This window comes from Podarcis vaucheri (genome assembly GCF_965113315.1).
Source record: "Podarcis vaucheri genome assembly, chromosome: 2".
NCBI classification, from domain to species: Eukaryota; Metazoa; Chordata; class Lepidosauria; order Squamata; family Lacertidae; genus Podarcis; species Podarcis vaucheri.
The window spans coordinates 133,959,987-133,986,480 of record NC_138760.1 but is presented as its reverse complement, the minus strand read 5'-3'; the positions used below and the strand labels follow the sequence as shown (position 1 = coordinate 133,986,480).

The window sequence follows — 26,494 nt, the reverse complement described above, 5'->3', positions numbered from 1 at the left end:
CTTCCAGCCTCACCCCCACAGTCAGCGCCCTTTGGACCACCTCCTGCGTGCTTCGGGGCCTCTCCCCCCTTGCAATTTCATCCTTAACCGCAGAACTTAGACCCTCCCAGAAGAGGTCTCTGACAGGGGGCGAATCCCGATCCCATTCTAAAGCACTGACCAGCGCAAAAAATCGGGCGTGATACTGCCGGACGCTCGCCCTCCCTTGTTTTAGTCCATGAATCTCCCGTCTGGCAAGATCCACATCAATAGTAGACAAAAAACACGCATCCATCGCTTTGATAAAGGCATCTGCATTCTGAAGCGCCGGATCTTTATCCCTCCACAAATTGCGCAGCCAGGCTTTGGCATCTCCATGCAAATGGGACAATATGAACCCCACCTTCTCTTCCTCATCTCTAAAGTCTTTTGCCAGCAGTTGCAGTGCGCACATTACGTCTGCTCTAAAATTAGGGTACTGTTGCAAAGTCCCATCGAAGTGAGCCACAAGCCCTCCTGCTCTCCGTGCCAATCCCACGCCCTCCGGTCTGGGTCCCGGTTGCCCTTGCTTAACAAGCATTTCAAACCTGGCGTGTAGGTCTCTGTAGGCGGCTGTAGTCTCCTCCTCCCGTTTCTTGGAAGCCAATACCTCTGAGGACAACTGGGTCACTGCCTCTTGCAGCGCGGAGATCCTCTGTTCTTCCGTCATCTTGCTAACCTTTGTGAGCTTGCTTACAGACACCCCTCTTCCTCCCCTAGCGGCTTCTGCTCCCGCTGCGAGGTTTCAGGTTTCTGAAGCTTTGAGGAGATGGGTCTTACTGTCAGAGCTGCTACCAGGTCCCAGCTCACATAGGACCACGCCACACAGCGTCCACTTTAAAAGAGTCTTTATTGAGTTACAGGTTTCATTTCCGAACTGCAGCGTGCAGCTCTACACCTTCTGCCCTAGGTCGGCGAAGACCCATCTGAGTCCCCGCCTCTTGCACACCAGCTTAATACCCTAGCCTTGCTCCACCTCCTTCGCCTCTCCCTACGTCTCTGGGTCCTTCTGCCCCCCTGGGACTCCTCCCTTCTACTCTCCTCTGACGCTGACCCCCCTGATCCTTCCGCTTCCTTTCGGCGGGCTTTGGGACCTGGCTCACTCTCCGGGCTGCTTACTGCTCCAGCTTCCGCTGCATTTGAACTTGGCGCGCGCGCCCAACTCTCTACTTTCCTCTTGACCGTTGCCTCGCTCTCTGAGGAGGGCGTGACCACCCCTGACTCGTGCCCTCCCTCCTGCTGACGGCCTCCGGAACCCGATGCCTGGCTGCCTTCCTCCCTGCTGCTCTCAGTCTTGAGCGTGGGTCCCGACTTCCAGCTGCTGCTCTCTGAATCTCCTCTGTTCCCTTCCTCCTGGGGTGTCCCCCCGGATCCCCCCCTTGCTCTGCTCACTGGGGCTCCCTTTTGGGAGTCCTCTGACTCACTGCTTAGGCTTGGAGATCTCGGTTCGTCATCATCACTCATTCTCCCTTCGGCTTCCTCCCCCTCGCTCTCTGTTTCCACCCTTCTCTGCGTCTCTGCTTCTGAACCCCTGACAAGTGCGCACCCCGGAAATGATCTCTTTCAGCTTCTGCCTTCTGGAAGAAGGTACAGGGTTATAAAGACTAGGACTAGCTGCCTGAAAAACAGTTTCTATCCAAATGCAATTTTGGTTTTAAATGCAGTGTAAGGTAGTCTCTTTGGGAGTATATTGTATTTAATTATGGGGTATCAGAGTTTTTAGGGGGCTAACCAGGTTGGGATAGCAGACTTGTTGGTTTTTGAATGTCTGATGTACATTTTTTCAATTTCGTTCTGTATAGGACAATGACAATAAAGATTATCGTATTGTATTGAGACTCATCTGGAAAGCGCCATTTAATGTTCCTTTCCCCACTTGCCAGGAGCCTGAACTCCATTTGGGGTTCCTCCTTCCGCACCCCAAGGTTCCTCCAAAGCCTTGGGGAAGGAAACTGAGACATGCTTTTCCATGGCAAGAGGAAGAGATCTGCCTTCCCCCCAGGGCCCTGCAGGGTATTCGGGGGGGGGGGAGGCTGTGTCTTCCTCTGGCCATGGCACCCCCGGGAAGCCTTGGAAGGAAGGCAGGAGACCCTCAGCAGAGAACAGCCAAGTCCAGTTCTTCTCCACAATGGCTTCCTCTTCTGAGCTCCCTCTCTTTCTTGTCTGGGCTGGACTGGGAGGACCCCAGTTCAGCCAGTTCCCTAGAGTCCCCCCACTGCCTCCTGAGACCCGCAGGGATCAGGAGTGGGAGCGACTTCTCCTGTTCAACTACTGCCTGAGGGGGGGGAACAGAGGTCTTGGCCCATTTGGGGGGGCAAGCGAGGGCCATCCAGAAAGGGCTCCTGGGACCCCGAGGGGCCAGAAGGGGAGTCTCCAGCCTCGTCTGGGGAAGAGCCCCCCTTTCCCCTAGGCCTGCAGGTGGAGCCCTTCTCCTCGCGCTGACTCTTGGGGTGACCAAGGATGCTGCTCCGGGGGTCAAACTCCCCTGAGGGAACCCTCCACCTCTGAGGGGATAAAGCCCTTCTTATTACTACTACTACTACTACTACTGTTATTCTCCTCCTCCTTGGGCCTTTCCCTCCTGGCCCCCTTCGCAGACCCCGGCGGATCCCCCAAGGCCGCTTGCCTGGCGTCTCCCAAGGGGGGGGGAGGCCTCCTCCGTGGGGCCCACATGGCGAGGAGAGAGGCTGCCCTGCGGAGGCCAAGCCATCATGGCAGGAAGGCGGCTGAGGACCAAAGGTGCCGCCCTCCTTCCCCCGGGAGGAGAGACCCCGAGAGCGTGGGACCCCCGAGGCCCACAGGGGAGCCATGGCGTCTCTGGGGAAAAAACAAAATGGCGCCCCCTCCTCTTTCGGAAAAGGGCGGGAAACCCCTTCTCCTGGCCCTGCCGCCTCCCTGGGCTCCTCCTGGGCCTGCCTGGCCACGGGGGGGGGGGGGATCCAGCTGCCCCAAACAATGGGGGGGGGGAGAGGAAGAGGAAGAGAAGGAAGGAGAAATGAAGGAGAAGCTGGGAGGGGAGCAGCCATGAGGGAAACTCAGAGGGAAAACTCCCTCAGGAAACCGGGCGAAGGAGAGGAGGAGGAGGCCCAGGGGAATCTGAAAGGGGATTGGCCAGCTGCCCAATGGAGAGGCTTCTGATTGGTCCAGCCCGGCTCTGGGGCGGGAAATGGGTCTCCTGACTCCATGAGGTTCTGGGATCCCAGTAGAAACGGGTTTCCAGGCAGGAAAGGCGGGGAAAGGAAGGCCGGGGTCCCTCTGGCTCTGAACTGGGATGAGTCCCAGAGGGAGGGACCACCCCCCTGAGCAACCCCCGCCCCCTCCTGCCCCCCCGGGTCACGTGTGCGTTTCCTTCCTGGCCTGGGACTCTTCCTCCTCCGTCTCTCTTCCAGGGATGAGAAGCGGCTGCAGAAGCAGAAAAACTCGTATTTTGGGGAGGGGAGGGGTCTCCTGGCTGGGAAGCCCCCTCCCTCCCCCCCCCGAGCAGGAGGGTGTTTCTTGGGGGGGTGTCTGGAAGGAGCCATTTCTGAGCCCAAGGCACCTCCCGCCACTAGGCAGCCCTTCGCCTCTTCTCCCTCCCAGCCTTTCCTCGGGATGTTGGGGGAGGGGGAGAGCCAAGGCAACCCCCCCATGGACCCCCCCGTCTCCCTTGCAGTTAGTCTGGTTGGATGTGGGCTCCTTGGGGCAGAGGGAGGGAAGGGGGGCAGCCCCTAGAGCGCAGGCGCAGAAGCAGGAAAACTGAAGGCAGGGAGAGGGAGGGGAGGACTTGGCTTGGCAAGGGTTAAAAGGAGCAGAGCGGGATTCCTAGAGAGGGCAGGAAGTGAAGGGGGAGGGGCAAGGTCCTCCAGAGCAGAAGCCCCTCCCTCCCCCTCCCTTCCTGCTTTCTTCTCCTTTGCAAAAGCCCCTCCTGGACTCGGGTGAGTCTCCTCTCTCTTCCCCCTGAGGGTGCAATGGGGAGAAGGGGGTCCCAGGGGTGCAGGGAGGGGCATGGGGGTCCCTGTTCAGATCATGCCTGGGGGGGGGAGACCCCCAATTCGGGGAGCAGAGGGTCCTCCTTTGTCCTCTCTGCCAAGCCAGGGAGGGGGCGAGTTTGCAGGAAATAAGCAGCTCTGCTCTTCCTTGGGACCCAGATGCTGCCTTCCTTTTGGGGAGGGGGCTTTGGGTTGTAGCAGGAACCCCACCCCCACCCCAATCATTCTGTTTGTACAAACTTCACACACACTCACACACTACATACGCCACATTTCTGTTATAAATTCGTAGAAAATCAACCATACATTGGATTTGCACTGTTCCATTTTTATTTTACTCCATATGACAAGAACTAACAAAAGGGGAGGGTGGCTTAGTCCTGGTCAGCCAAAATCCCTTCACCATCTCAGCACATCTCAGCACATCTGCAGGAGCCCTGCCCAGATGATCCCAGACAGAAGGCAATCAAGATCACAAAGAACTTGCATATGGGAGTGGATTCAGCATGGACTGAAACAGGACAATGATCAGATCTTCCCTCAGGGGGCAGGAGACTGCAAACTCCCCTTTGTCTCCTGGAAGTGACTCATGGGAGGGGGAAAGGAGGAACCAGCCAGGTGACAGGACACTCAGGTTACCACCACAACTCCTCCCTCAACCCCTCCTTTCTGTAATGTATGCATGATGTTTCTGGGGGTGGGCTTGACCTAGAGGAGGGGAATTTCAAAAGTTTTTATAAGACCTTGCACACTATTTTTCTGGGTCTTTCCTCTCTCCTGCAAGTGAGGGGAACACCCTGATGCATCAGTTCAATAAAGGCCAGGCCTACAGGCTGCTGTTTTGCTCCAAGTTATCCTGGTTGGTGTCTTTGTTTTGTCCAAGGGAGCCCTCGGATTTTCCCGGTAACAGTTGGCGACCGTGCTCAGGGACACTTGGTTCTCCTGCAAAGGTGAGGAGGGAGATAGAGGGGATCGGGCGCCACTGGGCAACCTTAGCCCAGGGATCCTTCTTCCTCTCCCTGTCTCTTCTTTGCGGGCGGTAATCAATCGTCACCAAAAGCTCAACCAGGGGAAGCAAAAGCAAGGTCAAGCCGGCTAAGGGGAAAGGATCCCGGGATCCGCGGGGGGACATCTTCGAACGTGAGTATGGTTTGAAGTAAATACATTGGGAGGGGGGTGGAAAGTAACGTCCCCACGACAGCCAGACTTTCCTTCTTTCATTTCTGACGTTACCCCTCGGGGTCGGCCGGGAACGTTTTAAGCTCTCTCCTTTTCTCCCCCGATTTTCCCCTTCGGAAAGTGGCCAGGGAAATCGCGGAACTTTACTGTCTGGCGTTACCTTTCGGAGTCATCTAGGAACGTCTAAAACTTTCCCTTTCTCTCCCCCAATTTCCTTTTTTCGGAATGTGGCCGGGGAAATTGTGGCACCTTTACTGTTTTCCGACGTTCCCTCTCGGGGTCGTCCAGGAACGTCTTAATCTCTCTATCCCTTTTCTCCCCCGTTTTCCGTCTTGGAATTGAGTCCGGGAAAGCGTGGCTCTTTTACTGTTTCTCTGATGTCTTCCCTCGGAGTCGTCCGGTGGCATCTTTTCAAAAGTATTTCAATGCAAGGTCATTTGCTTCCTTTCAAACCTTGGTTGTTTTCTCGGACCCCAATCTGGCACTGCATTGCGCAGGCGTTCAGTAGGGGACTCCAAACTTAGTCTCAAAGGCTAGGCAGGAGGCTGTCGTGGGTGGTAGAGGGGGAAATTGGGGCCCCACACTAGGATTAGTCTTGTGAACAGCGCTGAGGTAAAGGAATTCCGGGCAGAGAGACCCGTGGTTTGAGTTTCCGGGCAGAGGGACCCGTGGTTTGTTTCAGGTTCAGGTTTGAGATTTCCAGAAATTAATTTGTGGTTTATAGATAAGTAGGAATTGTGTTTGTCAAGGGTACTTTGAGTACTGAAAGGATCTTTTATCTGCCCCCCCTTTCTTTCCCATTGCCCCTCCTCCCTTGTGTGTGTGTTTCCACTCTTTCTGTCTTTAGCGTACTTCGTTAATGAAAAAAAGCCCAATAATAACATATGAGAGAATGGGAGCTCACTAAAACACCCTAGCTGGACTCCTCCTGGCAACAAAGCTTCCATGAAGCCTTTTTGCCCCAGAGAGGATTCTAATATGCTCCTCCAGCTTGTCATCTCCAATTGGGAAAAAATAAAATAAAGGGGCAAAATGGTCTTTCAAGTACAAAGTACGAGACCGTTGTAACTTTTAGTGCGTGGCTTAGGCTCACCACCTGGAACCCAGGGCACAGCAGCCACCTCAGGGATCCTTCAACAAAATCAGGGTGTGAACCCATAGGGAGAGCTGAAAACATCAAATTTGTGTTGTTAAACTATGACCTAAAGCTAGAACATAAAACCGAAAACTTAGGGGTTTGCCCTGCCGGACCTAAGACTCTATTATGAATCGGCAGCTTTCTGCTGGTTGAAACAATGGCTGCTTCTTGAGAATACAGACATTTTGGATCTAGAAGGGTACGACAATAGATTTGGTTGGCATGCATATATATGGTATGACAAGGTAAAATCGCATAAAGGGGAGGAAGGGAAAGGGGCCAGTGTGGTGTAGTGGTTAAGAGCGGTAGTCATGTAATCTGGGAAACCAGGTTCGCGTCTCCGCTCCTCCACATGCAGCTGCTGGGTGACCTTGGGCCAGTCACACTTCTGTGAAGTCTCTCAGCCCCACTCACCTCACAGAGTGTTTGTTGTGGGGGAGGAAGGGAAAGGAGAATGTTAGCCGCTTTGAGACTCCTTAAAGGGAGTGAAAGGCGGGATATCAAATCCAAACTCTTCTTCTTCTTCTTCTAAAAACCATATTGTTAGGAAAGCATTATACAATGTTTGGATAAGATACAAAGATCTACTGGAAAGTAAAACTCCCAGGTAGTTATCACCAATGGAAGCTAAAGAGACTAAAAAACTTAATATGGAGTCTAAATGGCCAAAATATTGTGAAATTTTAGAACAAGACGGTGAAAGAGTTAAACTACAGAGCTATGAGAAATTAAAGTCTAAGGTAAGAGACTGGTTGCATTACCTTCAGATAAACGAGGTATTTAATCAGGACAGGAAAATAGGTTTCCAGATGGAGAGGTCAAAATTAGAAACAGAACTGTTAGAACCCAATACTAAGAACCTGTCAAGAATGTATAACTTGCTGTTGAAATGGAATACACAGGATGAAACGGTGAAATCAGCTATGATTAAATGGGCACAAGACATTGGTCATGACATTATGTTTGTTGACTGGGAACAGTTATGGAACACCGGTGTTAAGTTTACGGCATGTAATGCCTTGAGAGAAAATATAATGAAAATGATCTACAGGTGGTACATGACCCCAGTCAAGCTTGCAAAAATTTACCATTTGCCCAATAACAAATGCTGGAAATGTAATGAGACTGAAGGTACCTCTTACCACCTTTGGTGGACCTGCCCGAAGATTAAAGCCTTTTGGGAAATGATCTATAATGAAATTAAGAAAGTCCTTAAATGGACATTTTCTAAGAAACCTGAGGCTTTTCTCCTGGGCATGGTCGGCCAACTGGTGCCAAGGAAGGATAGGACGTTTTTTATGTATGCTACTACAGCAGCAAGAATTCTTCTGGCAAAGTATTGGAAGACACAAGAACTACCCACTCTGGAAGAATGGCAAGCAAAGGTGATCGACTACATGGGACTGGCAGAGATGACCGGCAGAATCCGTGACCAGGGGAGAGAGACAGTGGAAGAAGACTGGAAGAAATTCAAAATTTATCTTAAAAATTGTTGTAAAATTGAGGGGTACTGAGATGTTAAGGTGTTAAGAAATAGAGAATTGCAGCTGTAAACAATAAGTTAAGGAAATTAGAATGAAAGTGAATTAATTAATCAGTTGGAGGGTTGCTGAAGAAAGGTAAAAACAAGGATGCAGAAAAGGGGAGTTATGGGGAAGTCCGGGAAGCAAGGTGCAGGAAGATAAGATTATGAAATTATACATGTTTATATGTTTGTATGTTTTGTTTTGTTTTATTGTTTGTCTTTATTATATGCTTGGAAAACTAATAAAAATTATTTAAAAAAACAAACAAACATAAAACCGAAAACTTAATGGTGCTCAGAAGGCAGTAGATATAATAACAGCCCAGCCTGAGAGCCCACGCATTAGAGATCTTAGTTATTAAAATAATAATAATAAATGAATAAGAGATGTACTCAAGGATTTAGAAATATTTCAAGGGTTTGTATTTACATATGAAGTGTGCAAATGTTTGTTATTTGAGAAAAGCTCTAAAAAAAAAAAAAAAAGAGTTTTCCTCCCAAGTGGTAAAATCCTGTATACATGCTACCTGTGTTCTGAAAGGAGGATTACCTCACCTCCTTCCTCTAGTTTAAGTGAGGAGGGTGATTTTAAGTCTAGTGGTAAATGATGTTTTGTTGTAACTTTTGAGTTTGTGAGTCTACATCCGTGTTCCAGTCTTTTGTTCCAGTATTTTGAAATGTGCTGTGAAAAAAAACACTAATGTTTCTGCTGCAAAAGCCTAGTTGAGCCAACTGCTCTCTCAAGCTAAAATGCAGTGTATGTATTTCATTAAGCACATGCCTATGAAAGGATGGTGTTCTTTCTAAGAAAATTGTTATTAAATGTAGAGGCTTCCATGGCCAGCAAAATTCTATGAGTCCAGTCCAAATATCAGTCTCTTTTCTCAGAAAATGCCCCCCCCCCCTGTTTCATTCTATCTGTTTCAGTTTTTTTCTCCCTTCTTACTTCTGTGCCAGGTAAATTTACTCCCGAGTAAGCTTCCTTTAAAGGAAACTGCAAAGGGGGGGAGCAATCTTTCCCAAGGTACCCTGCATCTCACTTTCCTATTCACTTTTGTGTTCCCTTTAAATCAAATCTATGGCTGTTTTAATTATTTGTGAGTGGTTATATCAATTGAATTAACTTTGCTTTATAAGAGATCCTCTCCCTATCTTAGGAAAAATGTTCACTTCAATCTTCCTTTAAAGATAATTTCTCTAAGAACTTGCATTCTTTAGTCTAAGGAAGCAAACTCACCACAAACCTCACCTACCTACTCCGTCAAGACCCCCTTCACCCCCCCGGTACCGCACCTCGACAAAGGGGGGAACTGTCAATATCCGAAAACCCTCAAAATAATGACTTTTTGTCCACTTGGCATTCCAACACCTACGTAAAACTGATCTCTCAAATTGCAAAACAGACAACAACCAAGGAGTGCTGGATCTGTGCCAATGCCCCCTCACACCTCCACAGTGGCATACCATTTCTTGGAGTACCTCTCACCCTGCAACAACATCTCTCCGCTGACGTACAGTCCTGGAACCTGACTGCCGTGAATTTGACCCACCAGTACATCTACCTAACGGGACCCACAACAGGAGACCTTTGCCGGAAATTCAGCGGAAACGACAAAGTCATCGGTGAGAGCACCTGTAAGTACACCATTGACATTGCTTTAAACGGCAGGATCACCCTATGGCACCAGGGCAACCCCTCTATCCAACCCAGTTTGATGTCTGCATGGAAACGCGTTATGACCTTACCCGACTCCTGGGACCCCTCCCCTGTCTCCCAGTGTTTCTGCCGTACCCTCCTCACCGGCCGCATAGACTTGTGCCTACGAGGGTTGTTCTGGGTTTGTGGCCACCGCGGCTATGTATGGGCCAGCCCCCACTCCCGCGGCACTTGTTATCTCGGTCTAATTTTGCCTGGAGTCCGGGTCACCCAAGATCTACCCCCCGGAAGGAGACGCAATAAGAGAGCAAAAGACTTATCACAACTCTCCGACGTAGCAGCCAATAGTGAAACTTATGGCCGGGCTCTCTTTCCCGCGTATGGAGCCGGCTCCAACCACGTCGATATCCTTAAATTAACAGACATCCTATTAAACTTTATGGAAGAATCCAATGCGGCCACCCAAAATATCCTGACGGAACTAACGGAGGTCAGACAAACTTCGATACAGAACCGCCTTGCTTTGGACTACGTTCTTGCGTCGACTGGAGGCGTATGTGCTCTTGTCGGAACCGAGTGCTGCACACACGTCTCTGACCAGACCTTGAACATCACGGGCCATCTCAATAACATCTATAAACTAACGGAGCGGCTTCAAAACATCCAGCATGAAGGCCTGTCAGACACACAATTCTGGAGCTGGCTACCAGGGTCTGCTTGGATAAAACAACTTTTAGGAAACGGCCTCTTAATATTGATCACTGTTGCCATCTGCATTGCTTTCTTCTGCTGCGCAATCCACTGCTTCCCAATGTGCTGTCAAACTTGTGGCTCTTGCCTTCCTACCCTTCGCCCACGATCGACCACCACCTATAGACCACCGACACCAGGAATCCAGTCGATCCCCATCGAAATGGGGTCCTTAAAGGACTTCCGGACTCCGGACTCTAGGTATGACATGTCAAACTTTTATTGATTCATGTGGAGAGAAGGATTGCGCGGTTTCCCTACCTTTGCAATCTTATCTCCGAAGGGGGGAACTGTCGCCGGAAATCCCCCCCTTCATTGACACGTGTTTTACACAAGCACCACATTCACACATACACGCATCTCCCCTTCCTGACCCTAGAGATGTCCCTTTAGAGGGCCATCCCTTAAAAGCCTTCCGTAAATAAGGAAGCGCTAGCCTGACAGCTTCCCGCTATAACACTCCACATCGCCCTATCTTTATTGTGAGTAGACCGGCCGACTGAACTCTAGGTCAATCGGCGGCCGCCTCAGCCAATCAGCGTTAGCGAACAGCACCCCTTGTGGCGGCCACGCAGGTACTGCAGGCTACCGGCGCTTTCTCCCCTTGCTTTGACAGCTCCCAATACAAAGTTTCCGAGTTCAATTGACCATTTAATCAAAATGTAGCAAGCCGCTTCCTGAAGGCGAAAGTGCTTTGAACTTCAAGGACAGTATTCTTCATAAATTCACTAAAAATCAGCCGTACCTCGGATTCTCACCAGACCACTTTTATTCTGCTGCATATTACAAGGACTATAAAAGGGGGGTGATCTGATATCAAGCGGCCATAATCCTTTCACCGAGCAGTCACGTACTCTGCGGCCCTTCCCAGTTGACGTGACAACCTTGATAGCCATTGTGATGGGCTCAGACAGAAGGCTATCACGGATACAATGAACTGCATATTTTAGTGTATTCCGCGCGGACTTTCACAAAGAACTATGACCGGATTCCCCTCAGGGGGCAGGAAACTTCGCCCTTTCCCTTTGTTCTTAAACATGACTCATGTGGGGAGGGGAGAGGAGGCTCCGGCCAGGTGTCAGGACACTCGGATTACCTGTGCAGCCCCTCCCCGACTCCTCCTATTTTTAATATAATCATGATGTAAATATGATGTAATTCTGAGGGTGTAGTTTAGGGGATTAGCAACTTATAAAAGTTAGGGTCTCCCTTTGTTCCGGGCTTCCATCTTGCTTCACCTCGTGGGCGGTGGGAGTCCTGTCGCGACAGTCTTTTCGTTAATAAAGACCAAGCCTACTGGCTGCTGTTTTGCTCTGAATTGCTCTGGTCGGTGTCTTTCCTTTGTCCAAGAGAGCCCTCGGATTTTCCGGTAACACACTGACCAGAAAACCCAGGGAAATGGACAGGAATACTTGAAAGCATGCAGAAAGCTGAAACGGAGACCAACATTTCTGAGCCGCTGGGCAGGGATGTTTTTAGCAGGCGACCAAAGAGAGTCTGGCCAAGGCGCCTTGTTGGTATCAAGAGGCAGAGAGTTCCAAAGAGCCTTGGAGCCGGGAGGGACCCCGAGGGTCATCTAGTCCAACCCCCCGCAAGGCAGGAATCTTGAACCCACAACCCGGAAATGAAGAGTCTCAGGCTCTCCCAGCTGAGCTTCTTGTACTGGCAAATGTGGGAAAGGGAAGTCAATTGGCCAGTGCCAGTTCCACCAATCAAAGATGTCAAGTGGGGGGAGGGGAAGGTTTATCAACTGTTTTTACTGTCAATATTGCCATGGTCTTAATAGATTCTGAATCAGGGGTCGGCAAACTGAATCAGGGGCCGGATCAGGCCCAGCCATTCAAACACCGCGCCTGGTTGACCTCAAGTAGTCAACCCAGCAGATGCATTTGATCCAGGGATTTCTGCTTTCCGCTTGCCCCACGGTGCCCCCCACCCCCCTGACCCCCAGGAGGCTGTAACCAATGACTTTGGGCACTCCCAATGACTGCATCTCTGCCCCGCCTTCTCCTCCCAGGGGCTCCAGGCGGCCCCCCTCCCCTTCCCCCGCGCTGACCCTGCCAGGCAGGCCTGCCTGAGAAGCCCCGACTGGCCCTCGGTCCCTCTCTCCCAGGCTGCTGGCGCAGGGCTCTAACCGCTCGGCTGCTCCCCTTCCGCTCGCCCGGTGGTACCTGCGGTGGTGGTGACGCTGCTGACCCCATCCTGCTGCTTCCAAGGCGGGGCCTCCTCCGTCTGCAGGACGCTGCTGACCCCGAACTCGGCCTCGGGGGCCTGGATGCTGGCGATGAGCCACTTGCCCCTCTCCAGGGCGCGGGGGCAGCCCCCTCCGCCCGCCAGCCCCTCCGCCCAGGGGACAAAGTGGGACTCTTGCGGCGCGTAAGCGTTGATCTCGCAGGAGGATTCAGCCTCGCTGGCATCCGGACTCAGCCAGGGCGGGGGGTGGCCGAGGCCTGACCGCCCCACAGGGCCCCAGAGGGGTCTGCCGGGGGGACAAAGCGGGGGGAGGTGAACCAGTGTCTGGGGGGGATGACGAGCCTTGTCTCTCCACTGCCGGACCCCCCAACCTACATCGCAGGGGGTTGGAGTGGATGACCTTTGGGGTTCCCAACTCCACCGTTCTGGGTCAGCCAGTTCAGTTCAACTCGCAGAATCACAGAATTGGAAGGGACCCCCGAGAGTCATCTAGTCCAACCCCGTGCGATGCAGGAATCTCAGCGAAAACAAGATGCCCTCTAAGGAGGATTTGTTTTGTCTGTTTAAGAATCAAGCAGTTTTGTACCTCTGAAAAGTGGAAATGTTGAGGTTGGAAAACAATATATTCAGAATAAGCATAAGTAAATAAAGTTAATCCACAACAATAGGACTCCTGAGTTCTTGAGATGATTTCTTTTGTCCATTTACTGTATTTATTTTCCCCAATTGGAACTATAAAATGGTGATTTTCTTGAGTCAAAATGAGAATAACCCTGAACAATTTTTTTAGCAAAAAAGCACTGTACCTATATACCAGAGAAGCATGTATGGAACTGTAAAGGTACCTTCCCGCTGGTAAGCGGTACCTATTTATCTACTTGCACCCGGGGGTGCTTTCGAACTGCTAGGTGGGCAGGCGCTGGGACCGAGCAGCGGGAGCGCACCCCGCCGTGGGGATTCGAACCGCCGACCTTTCGATCGGCAAGCCCTAGGCGCTGAGGCTTTAGCCCACAGCGCCACCCGCGCCCCACCGTATGGAACTGTAGTTGTTTGCATATATAGTGAGATATTGGAATATACCTCCCCCCCTTTTTATTTCTTTGTTCTCTATTCACTTTTTATTTCCCTTTTTATTATTCAAGTATTCTCAGTTTAAATTGTGTGGTTGAACCCGGAGCCAGGCCTCTTGGCCCTCGTCCTAACTTTGCTGGGGGCTCCCCTGGGCCTCTCGGGGCTCTGGCACCCGGCACAGGTATTGCAAATGATCTCAAACCCTAAAATGGATTGACAGGTAACTGACAGGCGTAGATGATCTCTGGAGATCTAGGGAGTCTGCCGGATGCCCCCCTTGGCTGGGCCTGTGATGGACAGCAGAGCCAGGCCAGTAAGCGGACTTCGTCCCTCAGAAATTTCCCCAGGGGGCGGGAGCCTCGCTCTGATTGGCTCCCAAGCCAGTGGGGGGCGGAGCCAGCCCTTTTGGCGGGAAAAGGCAAGGGGCCTTTTCTGAGGGGGGAGCTTGGAGGGGAAGGTGGGGGGAGGGAAGGGAGACCCCCAAGAAGGAGGGCTGAGGGGACCCCCTGGGTGTGGGGGGGGAGCGGAGGGAGACCCCCCAGAAGGAGGGCTGAGGGGACCCCCTGGGTGTGGGGGGCGGACTGAGGTGGGGGAAGGGAGACCCCCAAGAAGGAGGGCTGAGGGGACCCCCTGGGTGTGGGGGGGGAGCGGAGGGAGACCCCCAAGAAGGAGGGCTGAGGGGACCCCCTGGGTGTGGGGGGCGGAGAGAGAGGGGGGAGGGAAGGGAGACCCCAAAGAAGGAGGGCTGAGGGGACCCCCTGGGTGTGTGGGGGGAGCGGAGGGAGACCCCCCAGAAGGAGGGCTGAGGGGACCCCCTGGGTGTGGGGGGCGGAGGGAAGGGGCCCCCCAAGTCTGACTCCGCCAGAGCCTGGAAGAAGCCAAGCTGGGCCTGCCAGCCTCCAAGTCCAAGGGATCCCTTGACTTCGGCCTGGAGGGAGGCGTCTCCCCAATTCAGTGGGGCTGCCCCCGGGAAGATGGGGGGCTGGAGGGAAGACGTGTCTCCCTCGGGGGGGGGGGATCTGGGCTTCCTCTTCCTCTCGAGGAGGCTGCTTGGAGCAGGCGGAGACTCCTGGGGAAGCCCCGTCTCCCTGGCGTGGAGTGGGGCTCCGAGGGGGCTCCGTGGGGCAGCGGGGAGAGGGAGGGCTGGGCTGGGCTGGCAAGGGTTAAGAGGAGCAGAGCTGGAGTCCTAGAGAGGACGGGGAGGGGAGGGGGAGGGGGCAAGGTCCTCCATGGCTAAATTCCCCCCTCCCCCTCCCTCCCTGCCTTCTTCTTCTCTCCTTTGCAAAAGCCCCTCCTGGACTCCGGTGAGTCTCCTCTCTCTTCCCCTGAGGGTGCCATGGGGAGAAGGGGGTCCCAGGGGGGCAGGGAGGGGCATGGGGGTCCCTGTTCAGATCATGCCTGGGGGGGGAGACCCCCAAGTCAGGGAGCAGAGGGTCCTCCTTTGTCCTCTCTGCCAATCCAGGGGGGGCCACTTCGCAGGAAATATGCAGCTCAGATCATGCCTGGTGGGACCCAGATGCTGCCTTCATTCTGGGGGGAGGGGGCTTTGGGTCAAGGAAATAAACCCCCTTCAGAGGGAGGGAAAAGTCACCTTTGGGAACAGAGGCTGCAGCCAGAGGAGAACATTCCCACGTGGGGGGAGCACAGGGAGAAGAAAAGCCCCTCTACATCTGCAGCACCACTTCCTGTGTCCCAGCTGCAACAACACATGTCTCTCCCCCATCATTAAAATACGCAACAAAATTGCTCCATTAAGATACTGAAATAAGCATGAAGGAAAAGAATAATGTTTAAACAATGCAGCTATTAAGAGGCAGAAAAGAACAGAGCAACGTGTAGAATAAAATCATCTTTATTCCCCCTTTTCCCCTTAGGGTCCAGTGTGCTTTGAAGACGTAGCTGTTCCTTTCACAGAGGAGGACTGGGCTTTGCTGGATCCTGACCAGAGAGCTCTGCAGAAGGAAGTCAAGGAGGAGAATCCTGGGATCGTGGCCTCTCTGGTAAGGCTCCCTCCTGGATCATAAGATCAGTTTTGAAATTCCATACAGATCTCTGAAGGACAAACCTCCTCTCTTTTGAGGGAGCCCCATAGCGCCCCCTGCAGCACCTGAGATGTTAACACACCCACAACTCTCCATAGGAGATGCATCTCCTGTTCTGTCTGGGAATATTCTTCCACCAGACCTGCCTTTTCCAACCAGGATGAGGCTGCTCTGAGCTGCCCAGGCCTTCTTCCATGTAGGCTTCAGAGATCTCAGGGACGTGGAGGTACATCCTGTCTAATTTTCTTTTCCCCTTTCTGCATCTCTGTTTTTGGTTGAGCAAAGAAATGACTGAGCTTGGAGATGGAGCGGATTCCACTACTGAGCCAAATTAAATCCATCCCTGGAAAGAGCCAGGCTTTTCGAATCTCCGGGTCCCATAAATAAGTTAGATAATACCAGCCAAAAAAGGCAGTAACTCCCTTCCCTTCTTCCTCTTTCACAAACATTCATTTGCATTGTTCAGTCATTTCAGGCTCAATTTCTTCCTCGGGGTATTATTATTATTATTATTATTAATGATAATAATACTGCCATATAACAGTAGATTGTAGGTTGTAGGTGGTGAATTGGAAAGGAAGAAGGAAGGAGACAACAAGAAAAATCCACAAAACTGGAGAAACCATATAAATATTCAGAGTGTGGAGAGAACTTTAGTCAGAGCTCCCAGTCCACTTCCCATCATTCAGAAGGAGAGCCTCACTTCACATGAAAGCGACTTAAGGCCAAATTCAGGCTAAACAAGTAGATGAACTAATCTGAATGCAAATTTCAGAACTATCCTCAGGAAATGCTATTACAAGGATAAAAGACTCCTTCTCCCAAGCCTCTGGTGCAAATGAGGAATTATCAGTCATTGGGTGACTTGTACTACTAACAAGGGACATAGAATGCATAAAATCCTTTTAGGCTGACACTAATAAAATTCTTACCATCCTGATAGGTACTTGTAAAACCTTATGGAATAAAATATGGCAGAGAGTGTGGAACCAGATAACAACAATAATATCTTTTAAAATAGATCAACACGGGAAGTTAAAAGAGCCGAGAGGGCAAATGACAATATATCTTGGGATTTTATGATGAAGAACCTCCGGGGGATGGGGGTAGGCCAAGGGTTTGAGAATGGTATAGGTGCGATATATTCTGAACAAAAAGCAAAACTTATTGTAAATAACGTGGTTACAGATGAACTAAAGATAGAAAAAGGGACACGTCAGGGGTGCCCAATCTCTCCATTGCTTTTTATATCGGTCCTGGAGGTGCTGTTGAACATGATTAGGAAGGACCAGTTGGTTAAAGGTGTACAGGTCGGAGCGAAACATTATAAACTGAAAGCATTCGCAGATGACCTGGTACTTACTTTGCAAGAGCCTGAATCTAGTACAAAAAGAGTTTTAGAGTTAATTCAAGATTTTGGTCAGGTTGCAGGATTTAAGCTGAATAAATTAAAAACGAAAGTATTGGGGAAAAACCTAACATCAGTGGAAAAAGAAAGGTTTCAGAATGAGACAGGGTTAACTGTGGTTAAGAAAGTGAAATATCTGGGTGTTAATATGACTTCAAAAAATTTGAACTTATTTAAAGATAATTATGAGAAATGTTGGAGTGAAGTCAAAAAAGACTTAGAAATTTGGTCAAACATGAAGCTTTCCTTGTTGGGTCGAATTGCAGTTATTAAGATGAATGTGTTGCCTAGAATGTTGTTTTTGTTTCAAACTTTGCAAATATTGGACAAGATGGATTGTTTCAAGAAGTGGCAGAAAGATATATCTAAATTTGTCTGGCAGGGCAAAAAGCCCAGAATAAAATTCAAGATATTAACTGATGCGAAAGACAGAGGGGGGTTTGCCCTGCCGGACTTAAAACTTTACTATGAATCAGCAGCTTTTTGCTGGTTGAAAGAATGGATGCTTCTTGAGAACACTGACATTTTGGACTTGGAAGGGTATAACAATATGTTTGGGTGGCATGCATATCTTTGGTACGACAAGGTCAAAGCTCATAAAGGGTTCAAAAACCACATTGTCAGGAAAGCACTATATAATGTCTGGACTAGATACAAAGATTTGCTGGAAAGTAAAACTCCAAGGTGGTTGTCACCAATGGAGGCAAAGGCCATTAAAAAATTTAATATGGAGGCCAAATGGCCAAGATATGGAGAAATTCTGGAACAAGAGGGGGACAGATGGAAACTGCAAAGTTTTGAAAAACTAAAAGGGAAAGTGAGAGATTGGCTTCATTATCATCAAATAATGGAAGTGTTTAAAACAGATAGAAAAATTGGCTTCCAGGTGGAAAAATCAAAATTAGAGACTGAACTGTTAGAACCCAGTACTAAGAATTTGTCAAGAATGTATAGCTTGCTGTTGGAATGGAATACACAAGATGAAGTGGTTAAGTCTGCAATGATTAAGTGGGCACAGGACATTGGTCATAACATTTTGTTTGCTGACTGGGAAAAGTTGTGGACCACAGGTATGAAATTTACGGCGTGTAATGCCTTAAGAGAGAATATTATGAAAATGATATACAGGTGGTACATGACCCCAGTCAAGCTCGCAAAAATTTATCATTTGCCCGATAATAAATGTTGGAAATGTAAAGAAATTGAAGGAACATTCTTTCACCTTTGGTGGACGTGCCCAAAGATTAAGGTCTTCTGGGAAATGATCTATAACGAACTGAAAAAAGTACTTAGGTACACTTTCCCTAAGAAACCAGAGGCCTTCCTCCTGGGCATTGTCGGCCAATCGGTGTTAAAGAGAGACAGAACATTTTTTATGTATGCTACAACAGCAGCAAGAATACTCATCGCAAAGTACTGGAAGATGCAAGAATTACCCACCGTGGAAGAATGGCAACTGAAGGTGATAGACTATATGGGACTGGCAGAAATGACGAGCAGAATCCGTGACCAGGGAAGTGATACGGCGCAGGAAGATTGGAAGAAGCTTAAAGAGTATCTAAAAAAATATTGTAAAATTAATGAAGGTTAGAAAAATGTTGGATTGGTTATTAAGGGGTTAAAAGCAGTAAGGGATAATTGGAAGAAAATATCTGTTATCAAAATTATTTTAAAAGTAGGGAAAGGATTTGCTGAAAATTGAACTTGAAATTAGAATACAGAAAGGGAAGGTATGAGGAAGTCGTGAAAGTAAGCTTAAAGAAAGTAAAAATTGAGGTTATACGTGTTTTATTTTTTGTATTTGTATGTTATGCCTTTTTTCTTTTTTTTCTTTTTTCTTTTTTTGTTATGGTGTTTGTTAAAACTTCAATAAAAATTTAATTTAAAAAAAAGAGAGGGCAAATGATGGCAAAAGGAGGTCTATAAGCACAAAGAAGAGCAAAAACATTAAAAATTACAAAATACTGCAACATAAAAAAGTTGACTTTAAAAAACTTTTTAACCTGCTTGAGAGTAGCTCTTGCTCTGGGTCCAGACAGAACACTTAAGAAGTTTGTACTCTACTGGAATTTGCACACCAGATCCCTATATCAATATGAAACGATATGCAAGGTTATCAAATGGTCTGATGTCCTGTCAGAAGCCAAAATCAAACCAACTGGGGAGAGGGTTTTTATAAACAAGAATTGGAAATGGGTTCTGTCTCAAAATAAGCTACTTCTCTCAAGCTACCCTAAGCCTTTGGAAATCTTGTCACAAGAGGAGCGTAAGGTTTGTGAATATGGTGTATAAACACAGAGAATATCTGAGGAGGAGAGGTGTATCAGTCTCAAGATTATTCAAAAGTGTGGCATCACCGGCTCCTCTGCTTCCACATTCAGCAACACCTCCAAAAAGTCCTCAATCCAAGGCAGACTATTGTCCTTTAGTTGACATATACTCTGCAGGTGACAATCCTGACTAGTCAGCTGACCTGGACCCCAAGGAACCCCCTAACTCAGACAGCCCAGGGTCCTTGCACTTGAGGAATCAGGGGAATGACCTTATTGAGAGCTCAAAGAGCGTCAACAGGGATCTCCAAACAAAGCACCTTGCATGGGGGCACTTACAGGTAATAACTACTCGTCTATTTTCTGCCCATGCTCTGATGTTGCAGTTTTCAGGCTTGGGGACAGGATGGTGTCTGGTTTGGACACCAAGACCTGTCTGTGAGCCCCATAAACCCATACGTCTAGGTGAAACTGGAACCACTGGAGATGTTTAGACATGATGGAGAAGAGGAGGAATGAGGAATCAACATGGAAAAAATGAAGATCACATACAGCAGGGATGTCCCACAGGTCGATCGCGGGCCCCTTTTCCTTTGCTTTTGCCTAAGAGCACCTGGCCCCGCCTCCTCTCCCTCTCTGCGTTTTGCCCTTTGCTCTTGAATGGAAGACGTAGTTTTAGCTGCTTCTACAGCAATATTTTGGTCAGCGGCTAAACCCCCCTCCCCAAAAGGAACCCCACTAAAACGGAGCATTTCCCCTCTCTAAAAAAAGCTGAACAACTTTGACCTGAACCCCAATAAAACGGGGGTAGATCACTCCCAGTTTTTAATTCTGTGAGTAGATCGCAGTCTCCTGGAAGGTGGCCACCCCTGACATACAGGAAATATATGGGGTGCAGAAGTCCTCTGGCAAAAATAAAATTTATTAAATGTCTAAGTACAAAAGGAAGTCAAAAACTCTGTAGTTGCTGATAAGGCATTAAGAGAAATACAGAATGGAATTGGATTAAGACAGACTTCGGAAGCAGGATGAAACAAAATTATCTCACCTTGAAGTCTAGCACGCGGGAGGCCACACAAAACGTACAATGGACTTCATAATTTATTTGAATTGTAATTGTAATTTGAGGTTGATAAAATGTGGTTTATGTTGGATTTTAGTAATGGAAAAGGCATAAAAATTATTGAATACACGAAAGAAAAAATGGGGCTTCTGTTGGGAAGGGGCTGCCCCATTTGTGCTTCTCCAGGGGCAGGAGAATATCTAGGGCAGGAGAATCCCTGCAGGGCCTCTGAGGCTCCCTTTGCTTCTTCCTCTCTCCCAGGACCCTCTAGCTTGTTTTGGCTCCTTGACTCTTCAGGAAGGATGAAAGAGACGGATCCTGCAAACCTAGCGAGGATGGAAGGGGGAAGATGGATGGATGACCTGGTCCGACTGTCTCCTGCATCCCTCCCCACAACCTCTGAGCGTTCCCTCCCAGGGACCTCTGAGAGATCTGGTGAGTTCCAGGGGAGGGGAGATGGGGACCTGGAGGGATGGAGCCAGAGAGGTATTGGGGCTTGCTCAGCTTGGGGGTGGGGGGAGGCAGGCAGGCGGATGGAGATGGAGAAGGGGAGCACCATTTCGGGCTCCCCCACCTGCCTGCCTGCCTGCCTGCCTGCGCCTTTGTCATCTGCAGGCAATTTGAGCTAGGAATAGGTCACAGCTCCCCAGTCACCGTGATGTATTGGCAGCTCTAAATGTCTAAAACCAGTTCTGTGATCTGGATGCCCTGTCAATGTCAGACAACTCACTGATCCGCCGCGCAGCACTAGAAGCCACGACTCTTTAAAGGAACCTGATTCTGCTTTGCAAACTGAATGCAAGTGGGGACTCTGGGCTGCCTTTTTCTTTTTGTATAACTTTTATTTGCTTTTAAAAATGAGGAACATAGGAATAATAAATGATACAAATATGTAGGCTGAGTGTTTTCATGACATTTGTATATCTAAAAAATAATATCTATAATAGGAGCTCTTGCGGCCATTTAAGTGCTCAGATTAAGTGTGAGTAATAGTCATTTTTCCTCTTCTGTTACCAAGGAAACAAGACAGAGTTGGTCTCGTCATAAACATGGGAGGGCGGTTCAACATGAAGAAAGAGATTTACATATAATTTTGAATCTAGACCAACCAGATTGAGATAACTTCTGATTGGGGAGTGTTCAGGTGACGATGTTGCTGTTTGTTTCACAGACAAGGCGTGGATGTTGCTGGATCCTGACCAGACAGCTCAGCATAAAGAAGTAAAGGAGGAGAATTGTGGGATCGTGGACTCTCTCAGTAAGGCTCCCTGTTGGATCATAATATCAGTTTTGATTGGAGATGGAGTGGATTCCAGAACTCAACTGGAAAAATATCCATCCCAGATAAAAGCCAAGCAATATTTCAGTTAATACCAGCAAACAAAAACAGTGAAAACAATAGGACGTGTCAAATCTAATTCTCTTCAGTTCTTCCTCTATCACAAGCATTCATTAACGTTGTTGAATAAACTTTAGCTCCATTTCTTCCTGAGGCTCTAATTAGCTTCTCTCTTCATTGCAGATAGTGATGAATTAGAAGGGAAGAACAAGGGAGACCACAACAGAATCCACATAGTGGAGAAGTCATATAAATATTCGGAGTGTGGAGAGAACATCCGTCAGAGCTCCCAGTCCAACACCCATCAAAGAAGGAGCTTCATTCGAAGGAATAGCCTCACTTCACACGAAAGACCACAGAGTAGGGAGAAATTGTATCAGTGCAGAGAATGTGGAAAGAGCTTCAATCGGAAGGATCACCTCACTTCCCATCACAGAATTCATACAGGGGAGAAACCTTTTCAATGCCATGAATGTGGAAAGAGCTTCAGTCAGGGAACCCATCTCACTTCTCATCAAAGAATTCATACAGGGGAGAAACCCTATCAGTGCTTGGAATGTGGAAAGTGCTTCAGTCAAAGCACCAATCTCACCGCCCATCAAATAATTCATACAGGGGAGAAACCTTTTCAATGCCATGAGTGTGGAAAGAGCTTCAGTCACAGTAAGACTCTCATTTATCATCAAAGAATTCATACAGGGGAGAAACCGCATCAGTGCTTGGAATGTGGAAAGAGCTTCAGTCTCAGGCAAGATCTTACTTCCCATCAAAGAATTCATACAGGGGAGAAACCCTATCAGTGCTTGGAATGTGGAAAGAGCTTCAGTCACAGTGCCACACTCTCTTCTCATCAAAGAATTCATACAGGGGAGAAACCCTATCAGTGCTTGGAATGTGGAAAGTGCTTCAGTCAGGTAACCCATCTCACCTCCCATCACAGAATTCATACAGGGGAGAAACCTTTCCAATGCCATGAATGTGGAAAGAGCTTCAGTCACAGTAAGAATCTCACTTCTCATCAAAGAATTCATACAGGGGAGAAACTGTATCAGTGCTTGGAATGTGGGAAGAGCTTTCGTCAGAAAGGTGATCTTGCTGTGCATAGAAGAGTCCATACAGGGGAGAAACCCTATCGGTGCTTAGAATGTGGGAAGAGCTTTAGTGTCAGAAACAGTCTCACTTCTCATCAAAGAATTCATACCGGGAAGAAACCCTATCAGTGCTTGGAATGTGGAAAGAGCTTCAGTCAAAGCACCAATCTCACTGCCCATCAAAGAACTCATACAGGAGAGAAACCCTATCATTGCTTCGAATGTGGAAAGAGTTTCAGGCAGGGGCCTGAGCTCACTTCCCATCACAGAATTCACACAGGGGAGAAACCCTATCAGTGCTTGGAATGTGGGAAGAGCTTCACTCAGAACGGTCGCCTCACTTCCCATCAAAAAATTCATACAGAGAGAAAACCAAAAAAGAAAAATAATAAAGCTAAAATTATTAAACAACCCTTACAAAACACAATTATATAGAAAAGAGAAAGGGGGAAGAATAACTAAGAAAACCCTTTATCACATTTGTATCATATATATCATGACAGCAGTCACAAAATTAAAAGACGCCTCCTGAGTGCTCACTGGAAGGACAGATCCTGAAGCTGAGGCTCCAAGACTTTGGCCACCTCATGAGAAGAGAAGACTCCCTGGAAAAGACCCTGATGTTGGGAAAGATGGAGGGCACAAGGAGAAGGAGACGACAGAGGACGAGATGGTGGGACAGTGTTCTCGAAGCTACCAGCATGAGTTTGAGCAAACTGCGGGAGGCAGTGGAAGACAGGAGTGCCTGGCATGCTCTGGTCCAGGGGGTCACGAAGAGTCAGACACGGCTAAACAACAATATCATATATATATATCATATCATTCGTCAACCAATAGAAAGGCAGGCTCCCCCACTTCTTCCCTGTGTGACCCCCTCTTCTTCCCGTCTCCCACCCTGAGAGATCCTTCCTTCCCTGCGTTCCTTGCAGGTCCCTCCCACCTCCAACTCTCCTTTTCCTGTGTGTGTCCTCCTAAATTCAAAATAAAGGAATCTGAATATAAAAAATACAAAAAGAGATGAAAAGGAAACTCCTATATCCGTCTGAAAATCATCTGTAGCAACGATTATTCAGAATATGCCCTCCAGAATAAACCCAGCTGCATTTAGTATCCAGCCTTTCTCCTCCCCTTCAGCAAGATGACACTTTTCCTACATCCTGCATCTCCCTCCCTAGCCCAGCCTTCAAATCTTATCCACTCAGACAGTTCAATATGACTCTTACAATGATCATCTAATAATCCAAATTGGTATCTCTCCAGTTTCTAGGTCCAGTTTCTGTAAAGCCTTATTAAAACTGTTCCAACAAATCTCAGCCGAGTCACAATCCAAAATTATGGTCTCTTTGAATGTTCATCCAATCCTGCTTCCTCTTCTTTCTTCTTTTCCTAATCTTTGGACATGTTATGACAACACGTCTGGATGACATAAAGGATAACCTGAGAATTGAAAATATGGTTGAGACAAGTGACTGTTCTTAAAGAAGACATGTGGAAAGAAACATACTATTCATAAGGACAGTGACAATATGGCAGAAACTAGACTGTTTGAAACATGCTATTCATATCTATTTGAGGAATCAAACATGGCGGAAACCAGACTGTTTTCAACTATAATTATTCATGTCTATTTGAGGAATAAGCATGATGACAGCCATCGCTTGGTCCAACCCCCTTCAATACAAGACAATGGAGCCAGTGGCGTAGCGTGGGGGGTGCAGGGGGGGCCGGCCGCACTGGGCGCAACATCTGGGGGTTAGGGTTAGGGGGCGCAAATTCGCGGGTTAGGGGGCGCAAATTACTTGCCTTGCCCCGGGTGCTGACAACCCACGCTACGCCACTGAATGGAGCCGTATGGGACCTGGGCCTATATAAGAACCGGGAAGGCCTCTGCATGCTGTCCTGCCTGCCGTCCGACGACCCATGAAAGAGACTGGCCATCTTTTAGTGGGTCCAGCCATCTGGCAGGTATGAAAGGAATGTATGAGTGATGAATGATTGAGTCCTTATTGCTTCTTACTTGTTAATCAATAAAGGGTTGTAATCTGAAGAGAATTGCGTCATGTTTGTCCTTCTTGAAAACTCTGATAAAGGTAAAAAGAACTCAGCCCTGTTTTCATTACACAGCCGGCCATCACGTGGCCTCCCTGGGGTGGAGAAGGGCGCGAGGATCGGTGTCCTGGAGGTTCGGACTTGCGCTGACCTCTCCCCAGCCTCAGCCTCCACCCCCACTGCCCCTGCCCTGCTTCTCCTTTCCCACCAGAGCAACTGGTGGCGGCGGAAGGAGCATGGTGGCTTTGTTTGCCCAAAGCTGTTGCTTTCTTTTGGGGGCTGGCATTGATGACAACAACAACAATAATTTATTATTTATACCCCACCCATCTGGCTGAGTTTCCCCAGCCACTCTGGGCGGCTCCCAATCAAGTGTTAAAAACAATACAGCGTTACATATTAAAAACTTCCCTGAACAGGGCTGCCTTAAGATGTCTTCTGAATGTCAGGTAATTATTTATCTCTTTGACATCTGATGGGAGGGCGTTCCACAGGGTGGGCGCCACTACCGAGAAGGCCCTCTGTCTGGTTCCCTGTAGCCTCACTTCTCGCAGTGAGGGAACCGCCAGAAGGCCCTTGGAGCTGGATCTCAGTGTCTGGGCTGAACGATGGAGGTGGAGACGCTCCTTCAGGTATACAGGGCCGAGGCCGTTTAGGGCTTGAAAGGTCAGCACCAACACTTTGAATTGTGCTCGGAAACGTTGAGCATTTTGTCACCCCCCTCATGATGACACCCGGAGCGGCTCACCCCCACCGCTTCCCTTTCTACGCCACTGTCTCCCGCTGGTTGTCCTGATTGTCGGAATTGTGGGACGGAAGGCCAGCTGGCTTGAGTCCCCCTTCTCAGCCGTGCCGCTGCGGAGATCCATCAGTCATCCTCCTCCGACGTGCGTCCGCGACTCACACTGCTGTGCATTCATGAGCACACGTTACTCAGCAGAGTAAACACACAACAGATCTGGCTCTAGGCATGGATACTAGACTACGTTTATTGTACATAAATCAGGACAAAGAAAACATGGCTTCTCTCCTTGCCGTTCTTCTCAGTGAGAGAGAAAAACAAAAGCAATAGAGAGCGGATGTTCCGCTCACAAGACTCCAGCAATCTGTGCTGGAATGTAAACAGACACGTGACATGTAACAGTCCCACATATCAGCAGCAAGGGTGGAATGCAATTCCCAAGACCGATTCCACCAGTCGTACGTTAAGCCCCCTATATCAATGGCATCCTAGAGCATGATATGAGTGGCTACTGGATCAGAGCTGTGCCTCTTTTATTCATGCTCAAGGGCTTGTTCAAATTAATGTGTGGATGATGGTGTAATTATTCAGCAATCAACATGGTCCACTCTCATCTGTAAGTGAACTCACATTCGAAACAATGAATAAGAAGTCAAAGTGAATTTCCTGGGATGCCTTTTATTCCATCTCACCTACAATTCTGTGTGCTGGACACACACTAACACATAGCTAATATGAAATTCCTGGGAGTTATGGTCTCCAAACAACATTAAACTCGTGCCAGCAGGTTAATGATTTCCCCGCCTCCTTGAATTCCCCAGGCAAACAAATTTTATGATACTTTAGCAGTGAAGATCACTGTGGATTAAATGGTGCATTTCTACTGTTAACATTACATCTTAAAATATATTATGCTTTGATACAGAAGTAGCTACACTCCATATAGAAATGGAACCTCAGAAAATCAAGTTGCACAAAGAAACATGAAACA

At 48.6% G+C, this 26,494-nt stretch overlaps 3 protein-coding genes across 3 annotated transcripts in view; 2 read left to right on the top strand and 1 right to left on the bottom strand.

The window, feature by feature from the left end:
* Positions 1-11,609, bottom strand: part of LOC309525793 (uncharacterized protein) — a 243,835-nt gene extending 232,226 nt beyond the window's left edge. The window contains exon 1 of the mRNA XM_082211370.1: positions 11,474-11,609. The gene's annotated coding sequence lies outside the window, so the exon portion shown is untranslated. The remainder of the gene's footprint in view (positions 1-11,473) is intronic.
* The window catches only part of LOC309525751 (uncharacterized protein), a 375,811-nt gene extending 356,970 nt beyond the window's left edge, over positions 1-18,841 (top strand). Inside the window, exons 4-5 of the transcript XR_014216529.1 lie at positions 15,374-15,499; positions 15,827-18,841. The gene's annotated coding sequence lies outside the window, so the exon portion shown is untranslated. The remainder of the gene's footprint in view (positions 1-15,373; positions 15,500-15,826) is intronic.
* LOC309525800 (uncharacterized protein) overlaps positions 1-23,236 on the top strand; it is a 77,812-nt gene extending 54,576 nt beyond the window's left edge. Inside the window, exons 2-4 of the mRNA XM_082211383.1 lie at positions 20,544-20,717; positions 21,454-21,540; positions 21,805-23,236. Coding sequence (XP_082067509.1) covers positions 20,585-20,717; positions 21,454-21,540; positions 21,805-23,147 — 1,563 coding nt within the window. The 5' untranslated portion in view covers positions 20,544-20,584 and the 3' untranslated portion in view covers positions 23,148-23,236. The remainder of the gene's footprint in view (positions 1-20,543; positions 20,718-21,453; positions 21,541-21,804) is intronic.
* The last annotated feature ends 3,258 nt before the right edge of the window (positions 23,237-26,494 follow it).